General features: G+C 48.4%; 1 protein-coding gene across 1 annotated transcript; it reads left to right on the top strand.

Moving 5' to 3' along the window:
- Positions 1-7,867: 7,867 nt before the first annotated feature.
- Positions 7,868-19,281, top strand: LACTBL1 (lactamase beta like 1). The gene is made up of 6 exons (XM_059997446.1): positions 7,868-7,982; positions 9,149-9,258; positions 11,306-11,463; positions 12,481-12,719; positions 17,591-17,696; positions 18,300-19,281. The coding sequence occupies exons 1-6, from the start codon at positions 7,934-7,936 to the stop codon at positions 19,279-19,281; spliced, it is 1,644 nt and encodes a 547-aa protein (XP_059853429.1). The 5' UTR covers positions 7,868-7,933.
- The last annotated feature ends 1,269 nt before the right edge of the window (positions 19,282-20,550 follow it).

Here is a 20,550-nt window from a genome sequence, read left to right as displayed (position 1 = left end):
GGTGGAGCTTCATGAAATGGAGACATGATCCCTACCCTAGAAAGCCTCAGTCTGATGGGGAAACAACATGGGAAGATGCATTAGTGTCTGGGAAACAGCGAGGACTTCTGGGTGCAAATCCCCCATCCTTGTCTTCTTGCATTTCTCCAGCCCCCTCCTCTCTTTTCCAGCCTCCAGGACCTCTCCTTGCCTTCTCTCCACTGACTCAGTTTCTTGTTCACAGGGTCTCCTGGGCTATAGAGCTGACTCCTCAAGGGGCTGGAATCTTCCACACCATGGAGAGAATGAAGACCCAGGTGAGGCATAGCTCCACAAAGGCTTGCTTCAAGCATTGACCTAAATCATAAATCACCCCTCTATCACCTTCATTGTCATCACTAACGTTTCTAGAGTTTGTACCGCAGGCCAGGAACCATTTCAAGTGTTTGCTGTGTATTGACTCATCAAATTCTCAAAACAAACCAGAAACAGATCCTCTTCTTTTTCCTGTCTCAAGGGCCCTGACTGGAGTGCCCCCAACTCATCCCCAACTACCTGTTCTATGAAGCTTTCCTCCCCCTCCCACCCCGAGGCTGAGCTCATGGGTACCTCAGAGCCCCCAGAGCCCTCTGACATGATCTGTCTACATCTCTCTCCCAGAGAAATTATTATGACTCCACTAGCTACCAGTCTGTGAGCAGCTAGTTTCAAAGGGCTTTGCATGCATTTTCTCATTTACCCTCATCTAAATTCTATGAGGTGTAGGAATGATGGCCATTCCCATTATACAGACAAGGAAACTGAGACTCAAAGAGGGGAAGTCATTGGTCCACAGCTAATAAGGGCAGAGCCAGAATCAAGTCTCAGGCCCCAGAGCCCTTGTGTCTGACCTCTTCACCATCCTGCTGGCTCCATGAGGGACAGATGTTAGCCAAAGGGCGTAGCACTGTGCCCAGCACACAGCCAGCTCCTGGAGATTGTATTCTGAATGAATGACTGGACAAGGAGTGCTGTCCCAGAGTGGCCAGTCGGGAGAATAAAGGTGAAGGTTTCTGGGCTGCAGACCACCAGGGGAAGGAGCTGGGTGAACTGCGTTATGGGTGGGGTTTGGGAGAGCCTGGATCTCCCTGAGCAACCCCTCCGCCAGCGTTTTCCAGCTGGGAAGAGAGAGGGGAGAGATGCCAGGTGACACCTGCAAGTGTCAATGTGAGCAGCTGGTGAGCACCTTCGACATTAGATACTGACCCCACCTTTGTGTCTATTGGAATAAATTCTGAGACTGGAGACAGACATGAGATGAGGCTGGGCCCCAGAGGAGGCCTGCGCATTGGGGATGCAGAGAACCCAGTCACATGTTGGGGGGGGGATGCATAGACAGGGCTAGAATCCCAGCTCCATCATCCACTGCCAATGACCTCATCAAGTCATCGAATATCTGTGAATTTCATTCTGTTCCTGAAAATGAGAGGATGATGCTGTGTCATAGGTACTTGTTAAGTGAGATCAGGCTGCCCTCGACCAGGGCACCCTCACAGGGCTTGCCCCAGTGGTCCTTTGCTCATGCTCAAAGAGGGGCACCTTCCGATTCCCCTCCCACACAAACCCACGGCAATGCCAGAGAGCCTCCCCATTCACTCCTGTGGCTGAGGTGCAGACTTGTGTCTGGTGTCACTCCTCTGACACCCAGGTGGAGACAACCTAATGCTCTCGGGATTTTTAATGGCTTCATTTAAAAAAACCTGAAGTACAGTTTATATGCATTAAAATTCACTCTTTTAGGTGTACAGCTCCATGTGTTTTGACAGATACATATGGCCCTGTAACTACCATCACAATCAGGATAGAGAACAGTTTCATCACCTTCCCAAATTCCCTTCTGCCCTGTTGTGGTCTATACCATCCCTACTCCCAGGTGGCCATTGATTTGTTTTCTGTCCTTGCAGTTTTGCCTTGTCCAGAGTGTTATGAAAATGGAATTATATAGTCTGTAGCCTTTTTTTAAAAAAATGTTTTTAAAATTTATGTGTTTATCAATTTGGCTGCACTGGGTCTTAATTCTGGCACATGGGATCTTCGTTGCTGCGGGCCAGATCTTCGTAGTGGCGTGCCAGATATTCATTGCTGCATGCGGGATCTTTAGTTGAGGCATGTGGGATCTTTAGTTGTGGCATGCGGGATCTTCAGTTTCGGTATGAGAATTCCTAGTTGTGGCAAGTGGGATCTAGTTCCCTAACCTGAGCCCCCTGCATTGGGAGTGCAGAGTCTTAGCCACTGGACCACCAGGGAAGTCCCTATAGTCTGTAGCCTTTTGAGTCTGGCTTCTTTCACTTAGCATAATGTAGTTAAGATTCATCCGCATGATTGCGTATATCAATAGTTTGTTCCTTTACATTGCTGAGTAGTATTCCATTGCATGGATGTACCATAGTTTGTCTATTCATTCACCAGTTGAGGGACTTTTCCGATCTTTAGAAATTATGAATAAAGAATGGCTTTAATGTGAACCCTAAATTCTAGAGCTGGAAGACACTTTTGAAGTCAAATGAGGTTTCCAGATGTAAAAGTAAACTCTTTGTAAATAACCCAGCCCTCTCCAACAGTTAAAGAAGTGGAGGTTCAGAGAGGGGAAGGGACTTGTCCAGAGTTATAACTGACTCAGGAAGGTAGGGCTGAGATTTGAACCCAAGTCTTTCCACTTGCAGGACAACATAAAGTTCAAAACTTACTTCCTGAGAACGTGCCAGAGCCAGGTGGAGTGCCGGGTGTTGCAGGCATCAAAGCCAAGGTCTTGGTGCTGGAGACACTCACCACCTTATCAGTAATCAAGAAAATGCAAACTAAAAGTAGCAATGAGAATCACAGGTGGTGAAAGTATAAATTGGAACAACTTTGGAGAGCAACTGGATAGTATCTGGTTAAGCTGAACATGGCTATATCTTACCACCCAGATATTTCACTCCCAACTAAAATGTATAAAATGCTCACGTCTTTAAGGCAGCCTGGCCCCAGAGTCCATGCTCTGTTACACTATGAAGCATAGTCATACAGCAGCATACTCTATAGAAGTTAAAATGGATAATCCAGAACTACATGTATCAAATTGGAAAAAAAGTAAGTTGAAGGAGGATAATACAGTAGGATATCATTTATATAAGTTTTAAAATCTGAAAAACAATACGATGTGCTGCTTATGGATCCATAAACACATAGTAAAGGAATAAAAACATGCCTGATAATGATAAACACCAAGATCAGAATGGGTGTCACATGTGGGGAGAGGGGGAGAAGATTGAGATCTGCAAAGGGGACAGAGGGCTTCAAATCTACCTAGAATGTTTTATCTTCATGCGTTCATTCATTTAACAAATATTTATTAGGGACTGCTATGTTCCAGGGACTGTTCTAGTCACTGGGAATACTACAGTGAACAAAACAAAAAAAGTCCCTGTTTTCTAATGGGATGGGATGAAGAGACAACAGACTAAATAAGTAACATAGTATTTTTTATTTTTTTAAAAAATTATTTATTTGGCTGCACCAGGTCTTTAGTTGTGGCACGCAGGATTTTTTTTTTCTTTTTTTGGTTGCAGCACACAGGATCTTTTGTTGCAGCATGTGGGATTTTTAGTTGCGGCATGCGGGATCTAGTTCCCTGACCAGGGATCGAACCCAGGCCCCCTGCATTGGGAGCACGGAGTCTTAATCATTGAACCACCAGTGAAGTCCCTAGTACTTTTTAAATATGAGGAAAATATCGTAAAATGTTAAGATTTAATCAAAGTTGGATGGTGGGTGCTCAAGTGTTCATTGTATTCTCCATATATTCTTCTCTATGCTTGAAATATTTCATAAACTTAACAGGCCGGCAGGGCTTGGTGAATGGCTGGGGGTGGGGATTGAGGGGCAAGGAGGGGCCAGGGAAGACCCTGAAATTTCTAGCTTGTGTGACTTGGTGGAAGCAGGTGCCATGAAGTGATGTTGAAAATATTAGAGAAGGAGGAGGAGGGAAGATAAGCAAGTTTTGCCCTGGATGTTGGGTTTCAGAGGTGTGGGGACTTCCAGGTGGAAATATTTGGTAGGCAGTTGAAAATGGTAGTCTCAAGTTCAGGGGAGAGAGCTGGGCAGAAGCTGTAGAATCAGTAATCATTAGCACATGGCTGGTATCCTTGTGCATGAGATCACCTGGGGAAATTACGTCTTTCAGGAAATTTGTCCACGTCATTTAAATTGTCAAATGGATTGGCATAACATTGTTCACAATACTTTCCTGTAGGATCTGTAGTGGTGGCCCTCTTCCACTTCTGATTAGGTAATTTGTCACCTAGGGATTGTGTGTGTACTGAGGAAAGAGGAGGAGGGGAGCCAGGTACACTATGTTTGTAGGACAGAGGTGAAGGAGGAGCCCTTGGAAAGGGAGATAGGGAAAGAATAGTGAATGCAAGATTTGGTTAATACCCACCTCCTCTGAAAAGTGTAATCCCCAATAGGGTAGGAAACATTTTCTTCGCTGTTTATCAGTATATCTCTAATATCTGGCTCAGTGCCTAGCACATAGTAGGCATTCAATTATAGCTAATGCATTATATAGTGTTTACCAGGTGCCCACCACTGTTCTAAGTGATTTATATATATATATATATTATTTTTTTTTTTGGCGGTACGTGGGCCTCTCACTGCTGTGGCCTCTCCCGTTGCGGAGCACAGGCTCCAGACGCGCAGGCTCAGCGGCCATGGCTCACAGACGCAGCCGCTCCACGGCATGTGGGATCCTCCCGGACCGGGGCACGAACCCGTGTCCCCTGCAATGGCAGGCGGACTCTCAACCACTGCGCCACAAGGGAAGCCCTAAGTGATTTATAAATATTAACTCATTCAATCCTTGCAACTGAATACAAATAGGTACTATTATAAAAAATCATTATTGTGATATAATTCACATACCATAACATTCACCAATTTTGTGTAGAATTCTGTGGTTTCTAGCATATTCACAATGTTGTATAACCAGCACCACAATCAATTTTAGAATATTTGCATCACCCCCCAAAAGAAAACTACCCATTAGCAGTCACTCCCCATCCCCTTGTACCTCCAGCCACTGGCAACCACTAGTCTACTTTCTGTCTCTGTGGATTTGCCTGTTCTGGACATTTAATATAAATGGAGTCATATAACACGTGGCCTTTTGTGGCTGATTTACCATGTTTTCAAGGTTCATCCATGCTGTACTACTTCATTCCTTCTTACGGCCAAATAATATTCCATTGGATATACCACATTTTGATTACCCATTCATCATTTGATAGACATTTGGTTTGTTTCCACTTTTTTGCTATTATGATAATGTTGCTATGGACATTCAAGTACACATTTTTGTGTGAGCATATGTCATCTCATTCACCAGAGTCAGTAGAGATAGCCTAGTGGTTAAGGATGCCAGATTCTGGAGCCACCCTGTATGGGTTCAAGGTCCAGTTCTGTCACATAATACTGTGTGGTTTTGGGTAAATGGCTTAGCATATGTGACACTCAGCTTCCTCACTTGTAAACTAGTGGTAATAATAATACTGTCTCATGGGATATCGTGAGAGTTAAATGATTTAATATGCATAATGTACATTAAAGTCCTTAGAATATTACCCCTCACATAGGTGCTATGTTTTTTGTCTCAAAACAACTTTGCAAGGTTATTACCTTTCCTACTTTACAAATGAAGAAACTGGGAGTTGCCAAAGGTTTTATGGGTCTTAGGGTGGTGTATCCTGGATTTGAATGTGGGTTTTGCTTTGCAAGGGTATCTTCTGTGACTGAACATTTCAGAGGCCCGAGTTTGAGACCCAGCTCTCCAGCAGCTGGCTGATTCTCGCTCTTCGATGATTTGTACTACTCTCACCCACTCACTCGGCAAATCCTCACCACGCCCTGAGCACAGGTCAGCCACTGAGCACAGCAGAGAGATTGTGCAGAGTTGGGCTGGCCAGGAGAGCTAGGCCTTAAACACCAGCATGCTAGCTCCCCAAGGGAAGGAATTCTGATACTGGTACACTGCTGAGCCCCCAGGGCCTGGAACAGTGCCTCTCACCTAGTAGGTGCTCAATACAGAGCTGTTGAAAGGATGAATAAATGAAACAGAGCCCTCAATCCTGGGACAAGGGTCCTGAATTTTGAATTCCTTCCCAGCTCTCTCATTCTGCAGGCCCTCTAGGAGGGACAGAGAAGGATTAGGGGAGACCAGGGAAGAGTCCTTTCACATCACAGTTTAGGTTACAGCAGCAATGAAGATAGTTCAAAAGAGACGTAAGACACATCAAGACATAAAGGTGGAGAGTCAGGCAGATTGGATCTGAATCCCAGCTTTGCCATTGCTGTGCCCTGTGACCTTGAGCAAGTCCCCTAACCTCTGTGAGCCTCATTTTATCACCTCTAAAATGAAAGTTCCCAAACCAACTTCATGAACAGACTATGAACTCTGGTAAGATAATACCTGTTAAGTGAATAGTGCAGGGCCAGGCTTAAAGCTGGCACTCAATATATGATGTTTATTATTTTTTAGACAAGTCCTTTCCTTCCTGTAACTTCAGTTTGCCAACCTGGAAATGAGAAAGTTCAACAAATGACTGTGAAGGCTCTTCCAGAACTTTGGTTGAGCAGGCCAGAGACAGAGATCAAATGCTAGCTCTGCAACTAGCTGTGTGACCCTGGGCAAGTCATTTAACTTCTCTGAGCCTCATCTGTAACATCAGGGCACTGAGGGCGCCTACCTCACAGGGTGCCATGATGCGCCTCTTAAAAGGCTTTTAGCACCGTGTCTGGGACACTAACTGGGGGTGGTACTGTGTTTGCAGGATTCTAAGTTGGCTGTGAGGGAATACATGGTTCTTCCTGGGGGCCAGGTCGCCACACACACTTTCTCTTTAGATTCCTTGCCACCTCCCCACGCGGCCTCTTCCTCCTCCCTCTCTTGGACTTCAGGCCTTGGTCTCATCGTCTTATGCTCCCTGCTTCCTGCCCTCGCCCACCTCCCAAGCCACACTTGCTCAGCCCCCGCACCTGTCTGAGGAAAAGGCCCCATTTCTCTGAGCTCCACCCTTTCTTGAGCTTTCCAGGCAGGTCCCTTTTCACTGCAACAGTTTTTATACTCACTTGGCAGAGAAACATGGGGGGCGTGGCGATGAGACCAGCCACAGCTGGGAGACACCAACCACACATTGGGAGCCTTACGCAGGCCCGCTGCAAGAACACACCGTTGGTGGAGGCTTGGGAAAGCGGGTGTGTGGTGAGGCATGGGGCGAAGCGAGTCTCCTGGGAAGCCTTGTCCTGTGTTCTCAGGACCCACACATTCCCTCCACAGCATGTACCGAGCAACCAGGATAAACCAGAGGCCGTGGAGGACAGAGAGTGAGGAAGCGGCCCCTCCCTTGGAGAACTCACACTCCGTGAGGTGGATCAGCTAACAGTTGTAGAACAACTGTATTAGAGAGAAAACTGGATGTGCACCACAACGGAGCCTTGTGCCTAGTGCCCTGTTGGGGACTTGGGTGAGGAGAGTTGGGGAAGGCTTCATGGAGGAGGTGGCATTTCAGCGGGTCTTAGATGTTTCACTAAGTACATAGGAGAGAGAGGGCACACCCAGCAGAGGGAACAGGCTATGCAAAGGCACAGAGATGCAGAGGTACATATGGGGCAGAGCTGTTGAAGGGGCAATCCTGGGGAGGCCCTTGGTTTTACAGGTGTGAAACTTACCCCAAGCTGTGGGCTCTCCTGATGTCTGGGTGAACCTAAGGCATAGGAGGGGCCAGGGCAGGGGTCCCCCTCTCCTTCCTCTTGCTGACCCCCTTGGGGGTGTGCCTTGTCCTTCCCCTTGCAGGCTGGCCGGCAGCTCAGCCTGCTGAAAGGGAAACAGAAGTGGCTCTTCCCGGTTTCCTGCAGCTTCTTCTTTGTGCTCTCTGTGCTCATGACTGGCTGCTTCCTGTGGCAGTATTACCTCCCCAAGCTGAAGACCGGTGAGTGCAGGAACACGCTTGAGTTTCCCCCCACCTCCGGAGGTCCCCATGGGCTTTGAGCCGCCACTCCTGATCTGAGGCAGGAGGGAGGACCATTCTGACTCCAGCTCTCACTAACTGTGCACCTTCGGGCCAGTGATGTGATCCCTCTGCGCCTCGATGACCTTCTGTAGTAACTGAGGATCTAATACCACTGGGGGTCCCTTAAGCCATCGACTCCAAGGGTAAAACTCAGGGTCCCCCCCAAAAGTGCAGTGTTTCCCTTGCTCTTCCTTGGGCCCCCAAGGTGGGATCTCCAGGCCCTACCTCCCTTTAAAGGCACTGCCCCAGCTACATATAAGACCCCGGGAGGAACATGTCCACGTGTCCATGGACAGCAGCTGCCATTTCTTGGTCTCTCCATCCTGGGCTGGTCAAGGCTCAGCAAATGAACCACCACTGCTGGCAACGCCAGGCTCATGCCCTAGGGCCAGCCAGGAGGGCTGGCACAGCCTCACCACAAGATACCAGCCATGGGCAGCCAGGGGCAAAGGGCAGAGCATGCCCAGGAGGAGACAGCACAGTCCTACACTCACTACCTGCTGCCTGGCCTTGAGACACCAATCAGGCCACAGGCGCCTGTTGGTAGCCCTTCTCTCTTCGCATGATGAGCTTCCTCCCTCCATGTGGTCAGCAGACTTAGACAAGTTCCGGCTCTGTGGGGCAGGCTCAGCCACATCTCTACCGTCCCCCTTTCTCCAGTTCTGATTATATATTAGGGTGGAGAAGTGGACTCAGGGCCCCACTTAGGCTTCAGGCTTAAACCACCAGGAACAACTCATTTCATCCCCAGAGCTGTGCATCCGGGCATTAGGGTTTGAGTCCTATCCTACTTTTGACCAGGTGTGTGGCTTTCTTGGAAACGCAGGGGGAAGGTGTGGACCTTGGCAGGGCAGGATTCAGGCTGTGAGACCATCACAACGGCCTCCAGACCTCCCTGCATCCTCTAAGGACAGTGTGGGGTGGTAAGGGTGTGAGAACCCCCCAAGAGTACAAGAACCACTCTTCTCTAAACCTTCCACTGCCTCCTGAGATCACCCAGAAGTGAGAGAAGACCCAGTGGGCAATGGCCCCTAGACTACTAACCTGATCTCTGTCCTCCACTCACCATGTGATGTTCCCTCCAGGTTCCTTGGGACCAGAGGTGACTTCTGCCCCCGTGAGGATGTGTCCCCAGCACCCTGAGCCTGTGCCCCTGGCCCACCCCCTCCCCGTGTTGAAGGAGGCCCTGAAAAAGGTCAGTGATGAGCCAGGAGAGAACTGGCTGTGTGGGCTAGGTCCGGTTGATGAAGGGGAGGGCATATCCTCTGAGCTGGTAGTGGCATTCATTCATTCATTCAACATATAATTCTTTTTTTAAAAAATTAATTAATTTATTTGGCTGCACTGGGTCTTAGTTGTGGCACACGGGATCTTCTCTGTGGCATGCATGGGGGATCTTTAGTTGCAGCATGTGGGATCTAGTTCCCTGACCAGTGATCGAACCCAGGCCCCCTGCATTGGGAGTACAGAGTCTTAGCCACTGGACCACCAGGTATGCCCCCCAACATATAATTCTTGAGCACTTACTCTGCGCTACACACCAGGGATATGGCAGAAGAAGATACTGTCCTGCTCTCAAGAAGCTACTAGTCTTGGAACAGTCAATTTAGTAAATATTTATAACACAGGGGTAAGAGTGAGGATAGAGAAAGTTTAGGGTACATGGTGACACAAAGGAACTGGACTTGGGGTCAGGGAAGGCTTCTGGAGGAAGTGGTGTCTAAACTGAGAGGTGAACAAGGAGTAGATACTCAGAGTATATGTGTGTGTATAATGAGGGAGCTTGGGGGTGTGAAAGGTGTGCTTTAGATAGAGGGAACAGCATGTGCAAAGGCCCAGAGGCAGCAGAGTCAGTATGAGGCATATACAGAGAGGATATTCAGTCTGGTGGGGCCATTAAGTGGGGGTGGAGAAAGATGAGATAGGAGAGGATCACAGAGGCCATTGAAAGATGATTAAAGACCCCACAACACAACTTTTACCATTGCAGAATGGCTTAACACTAGAGGGGGCTGTCAGCCAGCTCTTGTCTGTGCCATTCTGCCATTCAGACCCTACCCACTTGGGTCACTCACCTTAGGAGACACACAGATCAGAAGTGTATGTGCAGCAGCCTGGTGGTGGTGGTGGTGGGAGATGGTTTGAAACTTCATCCGAGGAACAGTTGAAGGGAAGGAGGGTGATGTGTCCACATAAGAGCAGGCGTGGGCCAGTGCAGAGAGACACAATCACTGCCTGCAAATACACAAAAAGCTTTTGTGAAGGAGAGAGAGCAGAAGTGTGCTATTTGGCTCCCAGGGATCAGAGTAATTAAAAAAAAATAAAGCAACAATAATAACCATAGCAGCCTTTTAGTGAGCACCTGGTACATGCCACGCACTGTGCTATCTTCTCTGTTACCACCTCGTGAATCCCTAGCTAAAGAGGAGGAAACTGAGGCTCAGAGAGGCAAAGTTAGTGCAGGGGTGGAAACTACAGGTAGACTGAGCTCAATTCAGGGAATGTAAAATCTCTTGGCAAGGAGGTGCTGGAGTTAGCATAGGGTTCTAATCCTGATTCCACTAGCCATTAACCACCGGGGCAAGTCACTTCGTATCTCAAATTTTCTCACCTGTAAAATGGGGAGAAATCAGCAATGACTTATGAGCATTAAGTGAGACAATGTATGAAAATCATTTTATACTGTGTCTGGCATGTTGTAAATGTCCAGTAAATGTTAGCTGTTAATCACCATCATTATACTACATGACTGAAAATAATGAGGTATTTTCAATAAATGTTCAAAGACAGCGTTAGGGGCCCTCTATAAATACTGAATTCTCCAACACTAGGGGGTCAGACTCAGCCTGTTGGAGGTTTTTTAGGGCATCAGACACAGGTTTGATTAGATCAGGGGTTTTAACGCCTCCCTCCTCTTATGTATTTCCAAGGAAATGTTTTTTGAACAAAGGTCTTATGAGGAAAACTTACATACAAAACAGTTTCCAGGGGATCTGCTCTGATTGCCGCTGGGTGGGGTCCCCACCCCATGGGACACGGTCTGAGAACCCGAGGTCTGGAGGCTCACTGGGCTCCCTTCCAGCCACTAGGGGGAGAGAATGGAGGGGAGTCAGGCAGGGGGTGCTGTGTACAAGGTGCAGTATGTGAATGGTATGGTGTACAGAACCACATGGGGCCTGTGGGTGGGGAGAGGGGCCTGTCTCTGCACCTGTACTCTGAGGCACCTGCTCTTCTCTTTCAAGGTGGACAGGATCCTGCGGCAGGCACTGTCTGCCCCAGGCCTGGCTGCTATGTCTGCAGTTGTCATCCACAACGACACTGTGCTCTGGACCGGGAACTTCGGGAGGAAGAATGGTTCAGACCCGGCTTCTGGGCCCCCCAATGAGTACACCATGTACCGGTCAGCTGGGGGACCACCAGGGTCTTGTGGAGGGGGCGAAGAGTGGTAGGACAAGGGGGACTTAGGAGGTAGGGGGACTCAAGAGAATCATGACTGGGGGTCTTAGCTGCCAGGGCCCTTTATTAAGTCTTGGCAATTTTATAGATGAGGAGACTGAGGTCCAGAGAGGACCAGTGAGTGCCTAACATCACATCACAGTGGTAACAAGTCAGGAAGGAATCCCTTCTGGAGAGCCCTTATCCTAATGCCTCCCAAACTAGAAAAGGCTCCCTTATGTCCCACCCCACACCCCTTCCACGTGACACTAAAGAACCGTAACCAACCAGTTCCTGGGCCCTCGACCTGGGTCTCTGCCGGTTGGCAGCGGTGGCCCAGATGGAAGCAACTTGGGACAATCTGCTGCACACCCAGAGTCTCCCCTCCTGGCTGCTGCCTGTAGGATCCTCAAAGCTCACAGTGCCAAGTGAACACATTTGCTCCCTGAGATACTGTGAGGGTTGCAGGGCTTCCATTCACATTGCACCTGCTATGCGCCAGGCACAGGGCAACAATTATATCTGTTATCACTTATTGAGCACTTACTACCTTCCAGGTGTGTTGCCAAGCACTTTGCAAGCACAATCTTGTTCGATCCTTTCTACAGCCCATAAAACAGACAATGAAACTGAATCTCAGAAAGGTCTAGCACTTGCCCAAGGCAACTCAGCTGGTGAGAGGCAGAGATAAGATCCCAACCCAGGTCTGTCCCAGGGAGCGAAGTGCCTGGTGAAGGGCCTGGCATGGGGGAGGTGCTCGAGAGTGTCCATCTGGTCCAGCCCCACTGCCCCTGGTAAGTTCTCAAGTATCCCAAAGGCATTCTACAGAGGCTGGTGGATTTCTGTCTGAGATGCTGAATAAGGGTGGACTCAGTGCTTTCCTAATTATGCTAGAAAGTTGGAGGCTGGGGGTGCAGGGTGGAAGTGGGTCGTGAAGCCAACAGGATGCCCTCTGCACCCTTGTGCCCCCCACATTGTCCAGGATCTCCAGCATCTCCAAGATCTTTCCCGTGCTGATGCTCTATCGTCTGTGGGAGGAGGGCGTCGTGGCCTCTCTAGATGACCCTCTGGAGCGGTACGCCAGCACCTTCACCATTAACAACCCACTGGGCATGGCATCAGCGCCTGAACAAAAGAGCCTGATGGATGGTCTGCAGGAGGTGGGCCCAGCCCCAAGGCCTTCACCTGTCACCCTCCGAAGGATGGCCAGCCAGCTCTCAGGTGAGTGGCTCTGAACTTAACGTAGCTCAGCCCAAACCATTTCAGGTAGGGGAACCAAGGAGCAGGTTCTCATCCAGCCAGGCTGGGCCCACTCTCTGCTCTGCTTCCTGAACTGGCCATAGCTCCCTCTCATCCTTCCTGGGTGGCGGGCCAGGGGTAGAAAGATCGGGTGAGTTAAAAGCTGAGGTGGGGCTTCCCTGGTGGCGCAGTGGTTGAGAGTCCGCCTGCCGATGCAGGGGACGTGGGTTCGTGCCCCGGTCCTTGAGGATCCCACATGCCACGGAGCGGCTGGGCCCATGAGCCATGGCCGCTGAGCCTGCGCGTCCGGAGTCTGTGCTCCGCAACGGGAGAGGCCACGGCAGTGAGAGGCCCGCGTACCGCAAAAAAAAAAAAAAAAAAAAAAAAAAAAAGCTGAGGTAAAACCTGGGAATTTAGGTCAAGTGGACAAATGAGGGTCTGTTGGAAGGTCAAAAGCAAGCTGACAGGTCAAGATCTGCTTATTAGATCAAGAACAAGTCAACAAGTGAATATTTGTTGACAATTCTACAAATTATATATATAATTTGAATATAATATATATTCTACAACTATACGTTAATTTCCCTTAGTATATAAACCATTACAAAGACCAAGAACCCAACAGAAAAATGGGTAAAGGATAGGAACAGAACAGACAGTTCACAGAAGAGGAATATAAATGGCTCTTAAGAATATTACAAAATATTAAAAGATGCTCGACCTCATTCATAACAAAATAAATGCAAATTAAATCTCCTGAGACATATTTTCCTCTTATCAGATTGGTAAAGGCCATAATGGTGGGTGTACTGAGTTGGTGAAGTTATGGTGAAATAGGCCCTCTTATACATCAGTGGTGGAAATTTAAATCGGTGCAACTTGGGACTTCCCTGGTGGTCCAGTGGCTAAGACGCTGTGCTTCCACTGCAGGGGGCACAGGTTTGATCCCTGGTAGGGGAACTAGGATCCCACGTGCTGCGCTGCACGGCCAAAATAAAGAAAAAAAATTGGTGCAACCTGTGTGGAGGGCAATTGGTAATACCTGTCACAAAAATGTATATATCCTTTGACTCAGAAATTACACTTTTAGGAAATTCTCTTACAGATGTATTCACACATGTGCGGTATGAGGTATGTACACAGTTATTCACTACAGCACTGTTTGTGATAGTGAAAAAAAAAGATTGAAACAACCTAAATATAAATAGGGGAGTAACTAAATAAACTATGACAGAGTTATACAATCAGATACTACTGTAGCCCTAAAAAAATGGGTAATAACGTTCCTTGTGTACTGAGATGCACATATAATCTTAAGTGGGTAAAAAAGCTCGTAACAGCATATATTGTAGCTACCATATGAATAAATAATATATACACATATAATGTATATATGTATATGAATGTATATGTATAATCCATTTGTAATGTATCTGTTATATAACATATATATTTATATACACATATATTACGTGTGTGTGTATATATACAGGTATATATATAAAAATGTGTACCACATATTTTTGGAAGGGAAAGGGATTGAATCACTGGGCTGCCTCCAGGGAGGGGAACTTGGTGGCTGTGGAGAAGAGTGGGAGGAAAATTTTTCATTGTATACCCTTTGGTGTCTTTGGACTTTTGAATCATGTAAATGAATTACTTATTAAAAACAAATTATATAATAATAATGATGATAATAAAAGATGTGCTAACAAGCCAAGATGAAATCTACATGGTGGAAGGGCAAGGGCAGGCTGGGATACTGGAAGACAAAGCCAGTGAACAGGAATTGGGCAGGAACGGGTGGGAGGGGGGCTGTGCTGCATGGTGACTGACCCAGCCAAGGAGGAGAAGGCAGGCACCAGCTGCACCACCCCAAAATGCCTTCTATTGTTCATATTTGCAGTCACCAACCCATCAACTCTAGATGGTAGGAATCCACCATAAGTGCCTACTATTTCACCATTTTACAAAGTGCGTTCAGCCTGAGGTCTCAGTCTGTGGACATGGCTGGTTAGCACTCCCATTAGCAGATGGTGAACCTGAGGCTCTGCCAGATAGTGGAACCTCCTGAAGTCGTCCAGGCAGGACAGGATCAGAGCCTTGGGGGAGGGTGGCCTAGTGGCTAAGGGCATGAGCACTGACATTAATTCCAGCTGTGTGATCTTGGATAAGTCACGTAACCTCTCTGAGCCTTGTTTTACTCCTCTGTAAAAGGACTGGTTCATGTTATTTTGCTGTATTAAATGTGCTAATGAATGTCAAGCACTTAGCAGAGTACCTGGCACACAGCAGGTACTTGTCAACGTAGCTCTGGTTATTACAGCCAAGGGTAGACCTAGGTTTATGGAGGCCTGATGTAGATATAATTTGGGGGTCCTCTTTAAAAATACAATACTATAAATTCAAACTTGGATACAGGCCTTGGAAGGGGTCATACAGGTGAGAGGCTCTGAGGATTTTGCTCCATGAGCCTCCTATTAAATACACTCCTGTTTATAACCTGACCCCAGGGCTCCCTCTAAGGGTACACTGTGGATTCTTCTTCATCTATACCCAAGGGACCCAGCACAGGGGTCTTGTGTTTGTGGTCAGTTTAAAAACACCCTACACGGGCTTCTGGTGGCGCAGTGGTTAAGAATCTGCTTGCCAGTGCAGGGGACACAGGTTCGAGCCCTGGTCCGGGAAGATCCCACATGCTGCAGAGCAACTAAGCCCACGAGTCACAACTACTGAGCCCATGAGTCACAACTACTGAGCCCATGTGCCACAACTACTGAGCCTGTGCGCCGAGAGCCCATGCTCCACAACAAGAGGAAGCTACCACCATGAGAAGCCCACAACTGCAACGAAGAGTAGCCCCCGCTCGCCGCAACTAGAGAAAGCCTGCATGCAGCAACGAAGACCCAATGCACCCAAAAATAAATAAAAATAAATTAATTAAGAAAAATGCAACCCCCCCAAACAAACAAAAAAGCCCACCCTACGTGTCCCAAAGCCCACCAATTGAGCATACAGCTGCCTGAATGACTCTGTTATACGTTCCCAGTATTTTTTTTTTTTAAATAAATTTATTTATTTATTTTTGGCTGTGTTGGGTCTTCGTTTCTGTGCGAGGGCTTTCTCTGGTTGCGGAGAGCGGGGGCCACTCTTCATCGTGGTGCGCGGGCCTCTCACTGTCGCGGCCTCTCTTGTTGCGGAGCGCAGGCTTCAGACGCGCAGGCTCAGTAGTTGTGGCTCACGGGCTTAGTCACTCTGCGGCATGTGGGATCTTCCCGGACCAGGGCTTGAACCCATGTCCCCTGCATTGGCAGGCAGACTCTCAACCACTGCACCACCAGGGAAACTCCCCAGTACCTTTTATGATTGACCTTCACCCTAATCTAGAGCTTTCTCCCATTCTTGGAGCTTTTCATCCATTCTTAGTTAAGTTTTGTAACACCTCACAGGGAAACCACTGCAGGTGCTTCAGCCCACTTCAAGGTGAGCAAGTAGAGGCTCAGAGAGGTAAAGCATATGGTTTGGGCCACACAGCAAGAAGTGTTAGAGTCAGAATTTAAACCCAGGACTTGGGACTCCATCCCCCAGCTGCTCAGGCCAAGAGCCTGGAGTTAGTTATCCCTGATTTCTCTCACTCCCACACCCTCCACATCCCCTCCAGTAGCAAATTCTGTTGGCTCCATTATCAAAATATGTCCAGAATCCAACCACTCCTCACTCATCCAATCCACCAGCATTTAGACATGGATTTTTGCAAGTCTCCTTACAGGCTTCCCAGTGTCTGCCATTGCCCCCCAAAGTCTGTTTTCACATAGCAGCCAGAGCAACCCTGATATATGTCAGATCACATCGCTCCTCTGCTCAAAGCCCTACAGTGGCCCCATCCCAATCAGAGAAAAGGCCAAGTCCTTGCAGTAGCCTATAGCACCCTACAGGATCTGGTGCCTGCACCCCAGTATCTCTCACCTCCGAAGTCTCCCCTTTTCTCAGTCCTTGCCAGCCACACTGGCTCTTTCCTGCTGATCCTCAAACATGCCCACAGATTCCTGCCTCAGGGCCTTTGCACCTGCTCTTTTCCTCTGCTTAAGACATTCTTTCCTCACAGAGCTATGTGGCTCTCTCCCTCACCTCCTCGAGTTCTCACCTGCTCAAGGGTCACCTACCCTGTGAGGCCTTCCTCTGCCCACTCTGTAAAAAATAACAATCCCTCCTTTCATACATGGAATTATTTCCCTCCACAGCATGCATATCTATTTGCTTCTTGTCTGTCTCCTCTGCTAGAATGCAGACTCCACACGGGCAGGGACTTTGTTTTGTTCACTACTGAATTCCAGTACCCAGAACAGTCTTTGGCACGAAAGAGATGCTTGAACACTATTGTTGAGTGAATGGGTGGGAAGAATCCTAATCCTGTGATCCTGTCAATACTAGTCACATCCAATAAACAGAAAATTCCAAGTGGCTGGAGCAGCCACTTCCACAAAACCTATCTGGGCAGTGACCTCAAGAATTTTATGGAATCAGATATCTATGGTTGATGATAACAATTATTTTTTGAGCAATTACTATGACCAGGAACCTTGCTAAGCATTTGATTTCACCAAATCCTCACACCAGCCATATGACATAGCAATTATTTCCCTCATGTTACAGATGAGGGGACTCTGGCTCAGAGAGGTTAAATGGCTTGCCCAATGAAACACAGGCAGGATTAGAGTCTATGCCAGAGCTTTTATTTTTAAAGGTGATTTTGTTATCTCTCAACTCATGGAAGGTGGGGGAGGGGGTACAGCCAGGGGCCCATCATCCCACCATCAGCTGACCCAGCAGGTCTGACCACTGCTCCTCCCTAGGGCTGCCCCGAAGGCTCCGTTCCACTTCGCTGCTGTGGAGGGGCAGCACCCAGGAGGCCCTGAACCTGCTCAAGGATGATGTGCTGGTGGCAGACCCAGGAACCAGGTAAGGAGTGAGCCCTGATGCCCTACCAATGCTAGGAACCTCACAAGGTGACATACCCCTCCTGGGAGAGAACCTATGTCACCTCATCCTAGGTGGTCAGAGCCAGGAAAGACCTCGCAGATCACTGATGACAACCCCTGTTCCACAGCTGGGGGGACTGAGGACCTTAGAGGGATGGCAGAGCAAGGCAGCAGGGAGCTGGGCCCAGATCCAGTCCTGTTTGAATCTCATGTTTTTCCCATTAATCAACTCAACATTTATTGAACACTTACTCTGTGCTTGGAATATGTTAAACTGAGATATAGCAGCAAACGAATCCAACCAGGTTCCTCCTCGTGGAGTTTGCATTCTTCTGAGTGAACAGTGAACATTCTTATCAGTGAACAGATAAACAAGATAAATACAGACTTTGCCAAGTGCTGGAAATAAATGGGATGCTGATGAGATAGGGAGTGGATAGCTGGTGTAGCCAGCCACTGAACAGAGAAGGCATCAGAAACTCTGATGGCTTTGCAGACAGTCTGAGCAGGTGGGAAGGGTTTATTTAGGGCCTGGAGATGTCCATCCGAGGCTGCATCCTAGCTTCCACCCCTCCTCTTCCAGATGCCATTACAGCACGCTGGCCTTCTCGCTTCTGGCCCATGTCCTGGCAGCCCACACCTCCCAGGGTGACTACCAGCACTGGATCTTGGAGAACGTGCTGGAACCGCTGGGGATGGAAGACACAGGCTTCGATCTGACACCTCCTGTGCGTGCCCGCTTGGCAGCTGGCTTTTATGGCAGTGGGCGGCCGGCGCCGCTGTACGATCTCGGCTGGTACCGCCCGTCGGGCCAGATGTACTCCACCACCTCTGACCTGGCCAAGCTGGCCATGGTGCTCCTGGGCAGCAGGCCCCAGCGGCTTCTGCGGCCAGACGCGGCTAAGACGCTACTGGCGCCGCTGCTGGCCTGCCCGGGCGCCTACTTCGCCAACGAGACTGGCACACCGTGGGAGTTCCATGCGCAGCGGGGCTACCGCGTGGTGCGCAAGGACGGTGACCTGGACGGCTACGCCGCCACCTTCTCCCTGGTGCCGCCGCTGCGCCTGAGCCTCGTGCTGCTCCTGGCCGGGCCGAGGCCGCCAGGGCCTGACCTCGTGGCTCAGGTCTACGATGTGCTTCTGCCGGCTATGGAGAGTGCCCTTCGTGAGGCCGCGCTCAGCCCGGCTCCGCCGCCCAGCGCACGACCCTTCACTGGCTACTTCACTTTTGCCAATTTGACTTTCTACGAAGTGCGCGCCGGGCCGACGGGCGAGCTGCGCCTGCGCCAGTTCGGGCCCCGCGTGGAGGCGCTGGTGCCCCCTGCGTTCCGCACGTTGGCGCTCCGCCACCTGCGCGGCCGCGTCTTCCAGCTGTATGTGGCCCGCGAGTTTCCGTGCGCACTGCCGCTGGGTGACTCCTGGCTGTCCCTCGAGGCCCAGCACGGGCAGCTCGTCAACTTTTATCCCCTGGACCACCACGGGCTTTCCCCCGGCTTCGACGTGCCAGGCCTCAACACGTACCGGGTGATGCGGCTGTCTCACAAGCCAGTATTCAAGACCCAGTGACCCCTGTTCAGAGCCTCCCCTTCTCTCGCCTGGCAGCTTTCCATCCTAGTTCTGCAAGGTCAGGCTGCAGGGATGTCTATTAAAGAACTAAGGAGTTGGCAAAGTGGGATAGGGCCGTGCTACTCAAAGTGTGGTCTGTGAACTACAACCGGTGGAGAACTGTTTGTTATCCATGGGAGAGGAAGAGTTTACAGAAATTTAGTGAGCATTTAGAAACTTTAATAGCGAATTGACAGAGTACATTTATGTCTGTTGAATCTAAGAATATGGTCTAGCATTGTGTCTTTTAAAAATCAACCTTATATGTATGGAAACACAAAAGACCCCAAATAGCCAAAGCAATCTTGAGAAAGAAAAATGGAGCTGGAGGAATCAGGCTTGCTGACTTCAGACTATACTACAAAGCTACAGTAATTAAGACAGTATGGTACTGGCACAAAAACAGAAATATAGATCAATGGAACAGGATAGAAAGCCCAGAGATAAACCCATGCACATATGGTCACCTTATTTTTGATAAAGGAGGCAAGAATATACAATGGAGAAAAGACAGCCTCTTCAATGAGTGGTGCTGGGAAAACTGGATAGCTACATGTAAAAGAATGAAATTAGAACACCGCCTAACACCATACAAAAAAATTAACTCAAAATGGATTAAAAACCTAAATATAAGGCCAGACACTATAAAACACTTAGAGGAAAACCTAGGTAGAACACTCTATGACATAAATCACAGCAAGATCCTTTTTGACCCACTTCCTAGAGAAATGGAAATAAAAACAAAAATAAACAAATGGGACCTAATGAAACTTAAAAGCTCTTGCACAGCAAAGGAAACCATAAACAGGATGAAAAGACAACCCTCAGAATAGGAGAAAATATTTGCAAATGAAGCAACTGACAAAGGATTAATCTCCAAAGTTTACAAGCAGCTCATGCAGCTCAATATCAAAAAAACCCAAACAATCCAATCCAAAAATGAGCAGAAGACCTAAATAGACATTTCTCCAAAGAAGATATACAGATTGCCAACAAACACATGAAAGGATGCTCAACATCACTAATCATTAGAGAAATGCAAATCAAAACTACAATGAGGTATCACCTCACACCAGTCAGAATGGCCAACATCAAAAAATCTGCAAACAAGTGCTGGAGAGGGTGTGGAGAAAAGGGAACCCTCTTGCACCACTGGTGGGAATGTAAATTCATACAGCCACTATGGAGAACAGTATGGAGGTTCCTTAAAAAACTAAAAATAGAACTACC

This window comes from Delphinus delphis, chromosome 1 (assembly GCF_949987515.2).
Source record: "Delphinus delphis chromosome 1, mDelDel1.2, whole genome shotgun sequence".
Classification (NCBI taxonomy): domain Eukaryota; kingdom Metazoa; phylum Chordata; class Mammalia; order Artiodactyla; family Delphinidae; genus Delphinus; species Delphinus delphis.
The sequence above is the reverse complement of the archived record's forward strand: the minus strand, read 5'-3'. Positions and strand labels throughout refer to the sequence as shown.